Source organism: Setaria viridis, chromosome 1 (assembly GCF_005286985.2).
Source record: "Setaria viridis chromosome 1, Setaria_viridis_v4.0, whole genome shotgun sequence".
Classification (NCBI taxonomy): Eukaryota; Viridiplantae; Streptophyta; class Magnoliopsida; order Poales; family Poaceae; genus Setaria; species Setaria viridis.
Genome location: NC_048263.2, coordinates 38,745,238 through 38,758,957, shown reverse-complemented (window position 1 = coordinate 38,758,957; position 13,720 = coordinate 38,745,238). Strand labels below are relative to the sequence as shown.

General features: G+C 48.9%; 2 protein-coding genes across 3 annotated transcripts; both read left to right on the top strand.

Moving 5' to 3' along the window:
- Positions 1-1,479: 1,479 nt before the first annotated feature.
- On the top strand, positions 1,480-4,581 carry LOC117833448 (UDP-D-xylose:L-fucose alpha-1,3-D-xylosyltransferase MGP4). The gene is made up of 4 exons (XM_034712964.2): positions 1,480-2,257; positions 2,342-2,503; positions 2,587-2,802; positions 3,955-4,581. Exons 1-4 carry the CDS (start codon positions 1,778-1,780, stop codon positions 4,162-4,164), a joined length of 1,068 nt encoding a protein of 355 aa, XP_034568855.1. The 5' UTR covers positions 1,480-1,777; the 3' UTR covers positions 4,165-4,581.
- A 5,592-nt stretch (positions 4,582-10,173) lies between these two features.
- On the top strand, positions 10,174-13,629 carry LOC117839716 (uncharacterized). 2 transcript variants are annotated; one of them, XM_034720124.2, is made up of 5 exons: positions 10,174-10,833; positions 10,949-11,115; positions 11,605-11,722; positions 12,387-12,722; positions 13,059-13,629. In XM_034720124.2, exons 1-5 carry the CDS (start codon positions 10,617-10,619, stop codon positions 13,331-13,333), a joined length of 1,113 nt encoding a protein of 370 aa, XP_034576015.1. In that variant the 5' UTR covers positions 10,174-10,616; the 3' UTR covers positions 13,334-13,629. The 2 variants fall into 2 exon arrangements, with proteins under 2 accessions (XP_034576015.1, XP_034576023.1); XM_034720132.2 differs by lacking the exon at positions 12,387-12,722 and having other exon boundaries at positions 10,183-10,833.
- The last annotated feature ends 91 nt before the right edge of the window (positions 13,630-13,720 follow it).

Genomic DNA, 13,720 nt, shown 5'->3' with positions numbered 1-13,720 from the left:
AGACAAGCACTCTGTTTTCTGTTCCTCTCTCTTGATGAAGCTAAAACGCGATGCTCCAAATATTCCTGCATGGTGAAGGCATGCATTTACGCAACGCGTAGGGATGCTGTGTTCTCCCGTTAGACGACGTCGCAACGTACGCAATACGCAAAAAGGTTCGTTTAGCATCTCTTTGGAGTTTGGAAGAATCATCATTCATCAGCAGTGGTTCAAGTGTTGAACCGTTCCAAGCTGGCCAGGTAAACGGTCCGCACGCTTTATGCTTCTACAGTCAAGGACGCTCAAGGGGAGCATATTTTTTTCCGTCGAACCGCCGAGTTCCCTTTTACGCGTAACAGCGGATCCATTAGTCGTGTCGCATGCATGCCGACCATTGAAGGCATCAAACCTGGGATGACTTGAAGCCCACAGCAGCCACTCAGTCACGCTAGCACTCTCAACACTGTCTCTGATCATGTCGTGCGTTTAGCGTTGCAGGGTTGAAGAATTTGCAGGAGTTTTCAGACGAATTGTGCAGTTGTAAGACGACTGGTTCAGAGTAAGCAGCCTTGGATAGCAAGCAACTCACTTTTTAACTTCACAAGGGGCAACTAGTTGAATTGATTCTACGCGCTCCTTTCAGTGAACATTCCATGACAGTGTAGTGTTCAAGTGTGACAAGATGTGACCTGCAGATTGAACCTTTCTGTGGTTTTCATGTACTTTTCCTCGTTCGTGCATGCCAAGTTTCCTTGGTCGTGGGGCGCGGTAGTGCGCGGAACACAGTACAATAACACTGTACATATGGAGCTAGCTTGTTCGTCCTTTTTTAACATCAATATTCATGTACTTCCGTTGTAGGACCTGTATAAGAAGGGACCTCACGACGCTGCTTGTCTGCACCAAAGCCACCCAGCATCCTGCCGTGCTCAGTTTAAGTAAGCAGTTTTCAGGCATCTTCCATTGTTTTTAGCTGTCAAGTTCTCATAAAAGATAGATGCCGGACCACAACAAGGTGAAGAAGGGCATGTGGGATCTGATATTCGGCTGCTTTTCATCATCCAAGACCAAAGATTGAGATAGATCAAAACTCCTCTGAATCAAAAGGGTGTCTTCAGCTCTACCTCATGGAAATTATTATTCTTGGGTTCGTGTATATGTCATGTGATAGTGTGTTGTGCTGTTTTCAATGTCAGAATACGTGACAAACCAGATGCTGTTGTTGTCCTGGGTCTGTCGCCAAGCAGTTTGTTCTTGTGCGCTCCTCATTTGATTTGTGATATTGCAGGTGTGCTGTTTAGATTATCATAATAATTTATATGTTTGTTTCGTCCTGTGGACTACGTCTATGTGTCATGATGTAATGTAATCACCCTTTTAAATTGAAAGGAAATCGAATATTTGCTTCATTTTTAAGAGAATCATTGCGTGGTTCATGGTCAAAAGTCGAAATCTTTTGAAAGAAGTGACTCTTGCCTCGTCTGTAACGTTTAAGGCCCAATGGCCCATATACCACTTCGGTGGGTCATCATCATCTTCCCGCAGCATACACAGGCGGATGATGCTCGCCGCCGGGGAAAGCCGGCGGAGGGTCTCACCGTCGGCATCGCGGCCGCCCTACCTCGTACTATTGGTGGGTCCGCCACTGGAATCAACCACGCCATCGCCGCCCCCGGCCGCGATCCGGATCACCGGTTCACCACCACCGGCCAACGCCGCGTGACTATACAGTACGACTACTCCACACTCCCCTTCTCCCACTCCCACCTCCGGAACCCCTGATCTCCGGCAAGCCGCAATGTCGCTCCACCAGCGGCCGCACCAGAAGCCGCCGGTCGCCGGCGACTCCCTCCCCGTCTCCTCCCCCTCAGCCACCTCCGCCAACGCCCCGTCCCGCCCGCTCCCGCTCCTCACGCTCCCCTACCTCTTCTCCCTCCTCGCGCTTCTCCTCTTCGCCGCCCTCCTCGTACCCTGGGGCCCCACTCGCCCCTCCTCAGTCCCCGCCTCCCCGTGGCGCGCCTACACGCTCCAGGAGGCCGCGGCCTTCGCCGCCGCCGCGGGCAACGGCACTGTCCTCCTCGCCGCGGTCTCTGGACCCTATCTCCCCTTCCTCTCCAACTGGCTCATCAGCGTCCGCCGCGCCGGCCGCGCGGACCAGGTGCTCGTCATCGCCGAGGACTACGAGACCCTCGACCGCATCAACGCCGCCTGGCCCGGCCACGCCGTCCTCGTGCCCCCCGCACCCGACGCTCAGGCAGCCCACAAGTTTGGATCCCAGGTGAGGAGAAATCCTTCCATCCGAGCTGTTCGATGAAATGTCCTCATGCGTAACTGCGGCTATCTTGTCCGTCTGTGACTGCAGGGGTTCTTCAACTTCACCTCGCGCCGGCCACGGCACCTGCTGCAGATTCTTGAGCTGGGGTACAGTGTCATGTACAACGATGTCGACATGGTGTGGCTCGCCGACCCGTTTCCCTACCTCGTCGGGGATCACGATGTGTACTTCATGGATGATATGACTCCTGTACGTGAGCAGTTGCCGCGTTTGCAATTGGGGTTTGGTTGAAGATAACTTATTGGGTTGGAACTTGGAATTGTGGTTTGCAGGTGAAGCCACTCGATCATTCACATGAGCTGCCACCACCGGGAAAGAAAGGACGGACATATATTTGCAGCTGCATGATCTTCCTCCGGCCAACAGAAGGTGCCAAACTGCTGTTAAGGAAGTGGATCGAGGAGCTCAAGGAGCAGCCCTGGTCAAAGCAGAGGAAATCAAATGATCAGCCAGCTTTCAACTGGGCTTTGAACAAGACTGCTGGGCAGGTTTGTTTATCCTAAATTTCTTCACTTACAATGCAAGGAGACAAAGGAAAGGCTGTACTAGCATATGTTCTGCATTTATTCTTAAATCTAAACAGATGATTTGCAGTTGTTTTTTTTTATGGTTTTGGAGCATTTGTTTGAACTGATCATATGCATAGTAGGGTAATAGATCTTACCATTTATCTGCTCGACTTCTTGGACTAATTAATGGTGTGTGGTTAATTTGTACATTAATAATGCTAAATGAAGAGCGCATATTGAGTAATGAAAGTAAGATGTGCATGTGATGGGCGAGTGGTAGCACCATGGGGGCTGCACCATCACTTATGAATTTGTGAATTAGGCAACATGGACTTGTGAATTTGTAACATTACATGTCTGCTTATAAATAATAAATCTGAAACCATCTAGATTTTACAATAAGCACATCAGCCTTCTAGACGTGATTCTCAATATCATCTGCAGATCTCCCCTAAAAATAGTGACTTTTCTTTACAATTGGATGATATTTCCTAGAGTCAAATATAATTTATCAACTTTGGTGAGGCCTCAATCGGATGATATCAACCTTAGAGTAACCAAATCATGATATTAGTTTTAGGCTTCTACTTCCTCTGTTTCCATATGGATGTCATTTTCAGAATGTGTGTAGTCAACCTTCTAAAAACCTTGATAGAATGTTTTAATTTAATATTTTATATTTTGTACAAGCATATAATTAGTAATTAGAAAAGATAAAGGTCACCAAAAGCTTTATTTAGGACTGTCAGTTTAAGTCAGGAAACATAGGGAGTAACTTCTAAGGAACTGTATTTGTATAGTGTCTCTTTAATAGGCACACATAGGTTATACAAAGCTGTGTTTTCTTAGTTACTACTCCCTATTTTTCTGAGTGGAGTGGAGTGAAGTGCAGCGCCTTTCTGATAAAAGGTCTGAACAATAAAATCCTGTATGTCTTCTGGCAACAACCTTGCTGCATTCTATATTTGTTTTTAGTTTACTTTCTGTTTCTGGAAGTATTTTTATGGATGTGGTCCAGATACTGAAATGAATAACAATATGCCACATAGCTAAGGGTTCTGTTCTGCTTCCTTGGTCATATTTATATGAATCCTTGCCGTCAACTATTAATAACAGAATATATGCGTGCAGGTTGATGTGTACCTCTTGCCTCAGTCTGCATTTCCAACTGGAGGCCTATATTTCAAGAATAAAACATGGGTCAAGGAGACGAAGGGCAAGCATGTGATTATACATAATAACTACATCACAGGGTTTGAGAAGAAGATAAAACGGTTCCGTGATCATGGGCTGTGGTTGGTAGATGAGCACAGCCACGAGTCACCGCTTGGCAGAATATGATCTTGCTATCACCAAGGTCCAAGGGGCTGAAGCACATCTCTCCTCGCGGAAGCATCACAATTTTGTAACTGCAATTTGACTCTCAAAGCCAGTTTCTGCCGAACCAAATGTTGGATAATGTTCGATCCACCACGCAAGATGCAGCACTCAAAGATAAGATCCTTGTGCAGAAGATATTGGTTGCTAACATCTTGTTTGATCCGTATGTCAAAAGCCCTTGTATCCTTTCCCATGAGGCCATGATGATTATTCTTTCGATTGTATTTGTTCTTATTGAAAATGGCATGTTGAGGGGGAACATTAAGACCTTTAGAGTGTCTGTACATTGTTAATTGGTATCTTTTCAGCTATAGGGGTTGAGTGAAACTATAAACGGGTATGGTCAAGTGTCAAGATTTAATTGGGTCTTCTTCTCTACTAAGGGGGTGTTTGGGAGGTAGGGGCTAAACTTTAGCTTCCTGTCACATCGGATGTTTGACATAATTAGGAGTATTAAACATAGTCTAATTATAAACTAATTGCACAACCTCTAGGTTAAATCGTGAGACGAATCTATTAAGTCTAATTAGTCCATGATTTGACAATGTGGTGCTGCAGTAATCATTCACTAATGATGGATTAATTAGGCTTAATAGATTCGTCTCGCGATTTAGTTTAGGAGTTCTGCTATTAGTTTTATAATTAGCTCATGTTTAGTCCTCCTAATTAGCATCCGAATATCCGATGTGACATGACTGAAGTTTAGTTTGTACCCAAACGAGGCCTAATAATACATGCGCGAAAAGTTCGCAAAGTTCTTGGCAGTTGCTTTTCAAAAAAAAGACAAAGAAAGAAGAAGTCAAGATTTGATGGGCCCCAGCCCGACGGGAAAGCGGATGTCACCGCCCGTACAATTGCGTCGTAGAAGCAGCAGCAGGATTGTAATGCAAGCTTAGCACTAGCAGCGTTGTCAACGATCGTAATGTAGTACAGATTGACTGATTGAGTACTCTATTAAGATCGTGCACGGATTCAGAACTCACATATGAAAATTCTTCTGAACCGTTCCCATGTTCCATGCACGTTCAGAGCTCGTTTCACCTGGATGCTCGTTGGCCGTGACGTGTGGCGAAGGCACACGCTATAACGCGAGAACTTACCGTGCATTTTTGTCAGTGGTAGGAAAAAGCTAGCTCCTTGGTCGGTACGGTCGGGCGGTCACCTCCTTTCCGAGAAAGGCACCGTACGGATCTAACATCTCCCGCGTCATCGGCACGTCGCAGTGCTACGGGCATTTCTCCTGCTCGTACTCCGAAACAGGCGTGAAATGTCTCCACATTTGTGGTAAAAAGGCATACGGAAATCGTGTATAAATATGGCATCCGTGCGAGCTAAGCTAAGCTGTGGTGTAGAGAAAGCCAGCAGCTCGAGTCGCTTGCGTGAGCTCGACTGCTCGAGCTGCTTGCGTTGGCTGCCCGTTCGCGATGGAGGGAGGAGCTCAAGGATCGGGACGCGTGGGAGACGAGTCCGCGAGGGGGAGGCCGAGCAACCCGGCGCCGAAACGCGGTGGGGTTAAGAAGGCGATCCTGAAATTCTGCTGCTTTTGCTGTGCTTCTTCGTAAAAGATTGGCTCGTGGTTGATGCGTCCATCTCGACTGCATGCATTTGAAGCAAGTATGACCTTGTTCTGTACAGTTTGTATGGGTGTGTGTGTGTGTGTTTGTACTGCATTTTCTTTTTGCAAACGTGTTTTGTGCATTAAGAATACCTGTTGAAAGCTATGTCTAGCTAAAATTGGATGGGTCGTTGCCGGGCACTTCACGGTTGTGTGTAAAATTGGATGTCATGCATTGGTAATATCGGCCAATGGTTTGATTACAAGAAAAAGTTTGGTCCGAATTCACACCCAACTCACTCGGCGCGCTCCACGTCCGTGCCTGTGCTTCTCCTGCTGGCGCGCGGCTCTCTCGGGCTCTCGGCGCCAGGCCCACGACGACGACGCGCGGACCGCAGCCCATGGCCCGGGAGCGCCGGGTCGCCTCACTTGACTTTTGTTGCAGCTTCGATGATCAGCAATGGGCCTGTTCGCTTCAGCTTATTTAGCCGGTTTATCAGCCACCAAACAGTGTTTTCCTCTCACAACAAATCAGCCGTTTCAGCTTTTCAGCCGGCTTATAAGCTGAAGCGAACAGGCCCGATACTCGTGGTCTTTTATCAAGTCTTTGTGGTACGACGATGATCCTCCAACGCTCGCTGTGTAAAACTGCGAGGCGAGGAGCCGAAAAAGCTTCGGAAAGTTCCTGCCAACAAAGGAGAACGAACCAAACGATTCGCAGCTAGGTGTATGCATGCCAGGGGCCTCGTAAGTAGTAAGTTTGAATCAGCAAGACCTTACCACTTGTGGACAAGGATCCCAACCTCAAAAATCGGGGACGACGGGCTTGCCGCTCGGCTGAGATGTGAGCCCAGGCCGTGGTCGTCTGTGCCCGCTCTGGCGCTCTCTCTCTTTGCGACGATTCGTTGCAGGCTTCTAGCCAATGGCAGTGGGCTGCAGCGCCCGTCCCGGATTACACGTCAGTTTAGCTGGGGACGAGACGAGGCGACCCATCAGTCCATCACAAACCGGGGCTGCTGGCGAGGCCGAGACTTCCAGACGAAGCCTGTCGCTTTGGCGCTTTGCTCATCTTTACGAATCTTTACAACCATCCATTCCCCACACTCTTTGACCTGTTGATTTGAAACGGGCGTAGCAAAAGCGCCGTGCCGCCGGGGCCCAAAGCTCATCAGCTTAGATCCTTCGCCGAATCATTTCGGATCGGACGACGCCATCAACAACTCACAACCAGTACAAGTTTGAAGCGTTGCATCATAACAGTGCTCAACTGCTGAAACTGAAAGATAGGCAGCCACCTCAACTGTCGCCTGCAGAAACGTTCGCAGGCCGTGTGGTTCAGAGTTTCAGACTGCTTCAGACGTTCAGTTTTCACCACGGCAGTGAAAACTTTACCTCTGCACGCGGCATAACGCAGCCACACCCTACGCTGTCGACGGCCAGCGACCCCGGTGCCGGTCCATGTACCGTTTCGTGGTCGTGGCACACGCCACCTGCGCGAGCTCGAGCGTGATGGCTGGGATGGCGCAGAATGCTGGGCGCGCGGCGACCTGCTGCGAGAGGCACAATAAAGAAGGGCACCGGAAAGGAAACCAGAGCTGGTACGCTTGTATTTGTGTCCGCGCTGTGAAGGACGCCAATCATCGTCAGGGGTGGCAATGGTGAGCAACAGTTGTGGATGGATGGATGCAATGCAAATGCTGTGGGTCTCGCTTTTCAGTTAGATCTCGCTGTAGTTTTAGCTCCCGAAACAGTTGGCTTGGAGTGGTGCGGTACCTCGGCAACAACTAGCAGCTGGCGAGTTCGAAATTTTGTTTGCACGCAGGCTTGTTACTTGCTGATCTGAATTCTGAAATATACGCAGGTTCCTGCCACACAGTTGCAGCTCTAACTTGTGAATTGTGATCCTCGATCATCAGAGGAGTTATACGCTGAAATTTCAGGGTCTTTCCCATTTGTATTGCAAACAGAAGTTCTTGTCTCAGTACGTCATCAGCTCGTCATACCCATTACTGACGTTTGCTGCAGGTGCTTATGCCAATGCGAATTCGTTCATCTCTTCAGATCATGGGGAGACATGTATAGTAACTTACTGGCTATTAGTAGAAAGCGAATGGCAATACTAAATCTATCTCGTCGTTGTCCAACAAAACAGTACTACAGCCTGATAGAACGGACGCCTGACTACTCAATGCAGGGCAGCAGTGGCAATACGGCGTATTAGGCTTAGGCCGCTAGCTACTACAAACTGTTCTTCCGGCCACTGCATGCAAGATGCAACTGCCTGATCCAAGTGTCCCGCACATGCTTTGCCGCTCGCGAGTCTTGCTGTGCGCGCTCGGAAAGTCGCGCGTTCTACTGCTCCGGGGCAAAAAGCGCTTGGGAGGTGAAAGTTGCCAATAATTCCATGCTAGCTACTACCCTATTCTAACATCGATTGCATTGTCGGGAAGACAGTAAAATCGCTCGGCAGTGATGATTTGGCGCCCTCTGCACCATTTCCGTTCCTCTCTTGTTCATGGTTCTTATCCTCAGGATCGGAGACCATTGGCGTCACCTCGGATTTCAGGAACCATGGCTCCAATAGATCAATTGTTAATGGTTCTCCAACATCACATCACTAAAAAGTGCATTTACATAGGGTAATCTTTTAGAGCCAATATTAAATGATAAACCAAATGAGTCACTAACCAAGTTTACACTTGGGGACAAAAATCCACTTGGAACATAAGTACATGAATCATCAGCATCAACACAGGGCGCGAGAACGCCTGCCTTTCCTAGCCGCGCTACCGCCATCCCTTCTTGGCATAGGATAGGACGCTACCACACTACACAATAGGACGGCCCTGCAATGCAAGGCGTGTCAACCAATCATTCCAAGAGTAGGTAAAGGCCACGGTAAAATAAGTCCCCAACAGAAGCACAGGTAAAAAAAAGAAGAAGATAAAAAAAAGGTTTGCTCGAGATGGAATGGTCAGCGTCGCAGAAGGCTAGAGATAGAGCAGCTGTTATTCTTGCAGTATTCACAAACGTACATACCTACGGCGCTGCAATCGCAAGCAGCAGAGCAACAGCTACTGCACTTTCATCAGTCATCACGCATGATAGTGGAAGCAGCTCCCAAGGAGTGGCAATTTTCATCTTGCTTTTGCATTGACCGCTCACAGAAAAGAACGGCCAAGTAAAGACGAGAAGCAGTACGAGCACTCCACTGAAAAAAAGATAAGAGGTCACGCCCCAACACAAGCTTGTCTCTAACCTCATGAGTTTACACAAAAAAAGAGTCGTATCGGGTTACAGATACACGTCAGTTTTAAGTACTCGTTGGCTGCCTTTCTTGACCCCCTTTTAAGGAGTTCATTTCTGTTCCAGGTCAGTTTGATCTCGCTTTTGGACCGTGTGTGCTTTCTCGATCAATCTGCTGCATGTATCTCTCGATGCAAGATACACATCGGGAGATGTTTGGATCGATGATGAGGGCTTTAGATCTTCGGGATTTACAAAGTTTAGAATAGTTCCTCTTATCAAATCGGTATGGAAGGCAATCAATGATAGTTTGGGTACTGGGAGCTTTCCACAGAGAAGTTCAGAGTACATTAAGTGAGTTCAGGTTCAGAATACCAGTTTGGTATCTATCCATGGACCAACAGATTAAAGATTTTGGAATCAGAGTCATCCCTAGATTTACAAAGCAGTGAGGATCTGGTATTTGCTACCACTGTCTCTATGATCCGAGCAATCTCGCCCAACTCTGCCAGTCTGCTACACTGCTGGTGCACATCGTCCTTTGGCCATTACTGTTGGTGATTCGTGAAGCCATGCCCCACACAGCCACACTTGAGCTACTACGATCAGAGTTGGTGTAACAAGTACATGGGAGCTATGATAACTGATAAGCTCCGCTGTTCTACAAAGGTGGCAGTAATACGGCAGGGGGTCCGCCGGGCAAGCTTATCCTGCACCTTGTTGCAGTGAAAGAGAGAGAGAGAGGAACAGGGGACGAAATATTTTGGGCCTCGTCCGAAGATTTTCATCAAAGGATGCTAAAGCTTACTGCCTGCTGGTGCTGCTGCTGCCCCCGTCTGCTGCGGCACGAGGATACGAACAAAACATCAAGAACAGGCAGCTACCACTCCACTAGCAAGATCGTGGTACTGCTACTACGTAGCAAGTAGCAACTTTTTTTTTTGAAGCAAGTAACAACTTTCCTTTTACCAGTTCCCCAAAAAATTTTACCACGTCCTCATGGTTCGCAGTGATTTTGCACTGAAAATACTTCATGACAACTGGTAGGTAATAACACAACCGATTAAGCTAGGAGCTCTCTTATTAGGCTAGACAAGTACAGTACAATTTTACCCCCATGCATGTGAAACACATTGTTTGTGTATGTCATCGACTCAGGAGTCTCAAGACTAATGTTTACAGTATAATCTCTGTCTTTTTATTGGTTTAATATATACGTAGTGAATCTAATATTCAAAGTCTCTGCACTTGATGCATGCTATTGCAACATTCTCCGAGGATGATGGAAAGGAAAGGAGCTAGTAGAGAGCAATCAAACTCAAAACATAACGAATCACGAGAAAGGCCCAGGCAGTGACAAGCCCCGGCAACCGCAACTTTTCCCTTTGCTCTTTTGCTGCCATTCCTTTTTTTTGGTTTGTTTTACTACTTCTTTTCCCATTGACTGGTAGTTCCATTACGCTGTGAAAAAAAGGAAAATACCAGAGCAAAGGCCTTGGTCCATTTCCATCCACCCAAATTCGACACAGCTTTTGGTGCCTCCGCCAAAAGGGCCTCCTATTTAAGAGGGCTAGAGGACACGCACTCCCAGCACGCCGCACCCAACCCATCCATGACAAGCCATCTCACTCGGCCCCGGCTCAGCCCAGAGCTACACTGCCAGCAACACGCCATGGCCCTAGACAGCTACTCCTACGACTGTTGCGTGCTCCCTCCGCTGGATTGGGACTGGGATTGGGACGAGCTGCACACCACCCTCGGGCTCGGAGGAGCTGGAACTGGAGGCGGCGGCGCCGCCCAGGAGCCCAGCTTCTTCTTCCCGGCGACGCGTAATCTATCGCTACTACTCTTTGATCAGCTAGGCCTGCTAGGGCATGGTAGGGGCAGCTAGCTAGAGCAGTGTGAGCTGAAGTGGCCGGGCTTCCGGCGTTGTGGTGCCTGCAGCAGGTGTGGAGTCGCCGGGCTCGTCGGAGGCGTCCAGTGGGTACCTGCAAGACGCCGTCGCCGACTGGAGCGGCCGCTGCAGCAAGCGGCAGAGAATGGCGACGGCGACGCCTCCTCCTCCTCGACGTCCGGCGACCGTCGGCGAGGACCTGCAGTGCCTTCTTGAGGTACGTTGCTCGTACGTACTCGTACCAGGATACTAGTGCTATAGTTGTAGATAGTACATTAGTACAGGTTAATTACTCTCCTCATAAGAGATGATGATGATTCGTATAGATTATGAAAGAGTTGGTGGTTAGTTGAGCTCTGAATGAAAGAAACTTTGGCAACCATCATAGAACAGCAGTGCGTGTAGGATGTTGTTCTTTACTTAGTTTTTTCTTTACCAAGAGTAGAGCCTCAATGCAAATGAGATGCAACTATGCAAGTCCATCTTCTAGTACTCTTAGTCACTGTCGACATCGATTCACCAAACGAACCGAAAAAAGCTGTAGCTTCGCCGTCGCGCCGAACAATGAAACATACGTACAAAATAGTTGGCCACAGCCATGCCTCATCGCAGAGAGCAACTGAGCAAGGCAGTGGCGCCCTTGTCTTGTTCTGCCTCTTTTCTAACTTGTAGCGTCGCCGGTTGTCCGGTTGTTCTCGGCTTGCAGAGCTTTTGGGATTCTAGCGCCGAGGGAGAAGGAGACGGAGACGGAGACGGTGATCTCCTCCCACATGATTTGAATACCACGATCCCGGAGGCGGAGATACGCTGCAGTTTTGTCTCAGGTGATTCGACACGTCCTTTTCAACACGTACACGTTGCCACATTACCTGCTTACATTATTACTCCCTACTCCCTCCGGTCCAAATAAGTTGAGTCAAAATATCTCAAATTTAACTAAATTTATAAAATAAGTACTAATATTCATGATATTTTTTCATTAAATATATTTTTATAATATATCTATTTAGTGCTGTAAACTTTTGTGATCTCTTTATAATTTTAATCAAACATAAAATGGTTTGAATTTAAAAAAATTAGAATAACTTATAATTTGGAACGGAGGGAGCAGAGGATTACCCATTCAGTCACTTAAATAAGCACTGCTCATCAAGTCATCGTCACCAGAGTGCACTCTGTAGTTAACCAGCAACCGTTTGCCACTCCGATGCTGACAGTCGATGGCAGAGGAAGCAGACAGCGGGATGCTAGTAGGCAACAACAGCTACGGACAAGATAGTGGTTACTAGTACTTGGTTCTCGCCAGTTCTGAAAGACTGAAACTGATGGACTGGTAGATAGCCCATTAGTCGCAGGATTCACTGGGCCGCTGCTGCAGATCACCTCTGCTCCCAGATTAAATGCGCCCGCGTAGCAAGCAAATGCGTTAGTTATAAATAGTTGGGCATGATCACTCACTCACTCCAGTTTAAAAGCTCGGACGTGCAGGGGAGGACGGGGCAGGTGCATCGGGCAGGGAGGAGCAGAGGGGCCCGAGCGCGCAGGTGCTGCCAGCGCCAGCGGCGCAGCGCGGAGGGGGAGGAGAGGAGGCGGCTAGGGCGGCAGCCGCGGTGGTAGTCCCCCCTCCTCGTCGTCCTCGCTTCCCCGCCGCCGTGCGAGCCGCTGCTCCCCTGCAAAAGGGTAATGCGGGGGCAGACCACGCGGCAGCGCGTCGCGATGATCGCTCGCGGCCCGGCGGTGTGGGCTGCTGCGAGGGCTCCCGTGCGGGTGCGGGAGCGGCCGCCACAACGGCGCCCGGCTGCGCTTGTCCCTCGCTGCTGGCAGGTGGGTTCTGGCCTTCTGGGTTGGGTAGCTGCTGACCGGTGGGCGATCATTTACTTCGCCCGCGCATGTGTGCGCTGCTGCTGAGACACTGACAGGCGCTGGTGCGCCAGGTGCAGGCTACAGAGCAGCAGTTGCAGACGCAGCAAGATTGCAATATTTTGAACGTATTGGTGATTCTGCTTATGTTAGCAGGCTTCATTGTAGTAGCTTTTGCTGTTTCGCTTTCACTTCAGCTTGCATGCAATTCCAGAAGCTGAAGTGCAACCAAGCAAGCCCATAGTTTCTGTGAATATTTATTTTGAGGGTATTATTAAAAGGTTTTCGAAAATCTTTCAGGGGAGGAGGAGAAGAGAGGCGTCGGAGTGCTGTACCCTTTCGCAGTCGTCAAGCCGCTGGGGTTAGACGACGGCCGCATGACGACGCTGGACGACGTCAACAAGAGGATCCTGAAGAGACCAACCAGGCCGGTCCGGCACCCCGTTGGCCCGTTCGCGTGCGGCCCCGCCGTGATGGCTCACGGCCTAGGCCTGTCCGGCAAGGCGGTCGTTAGCCTGACCAAGATCAGAACGGGAGGAAAGGGCACCATAACCATAATCAGAACACGAGGCTGATGGATGGGATCAACCATCTCCTTTCTGCTTAGGAAACTGAACGAGCTGCCATCATCTCTGCTGTTGAGGATAGTCATGTTAGAGGAGTAGCTACTGTTGTAAATACACCCTCGGGTTTCAATGCAGACTTCTGCTATGTCTACTCTAAAACCCAACTGTAACTGAATGTGCATTAGCCGCAGCTTAAACTGACGGGTGGCAAACTCGAACTTTGACAATTTGCACCGCAGCACCTGGGGCCATGAGGTATCCATGCAGTCAACAACCCAACGCGTCAGGCATCAAATTTGAACGAATCGCATGTCCATAAATCATAATACTACGTCCACCACTTGGTGTTTGTTGCAATGTTGCATTACTAGCAGGGCATGAGGCAAACAACCGAAC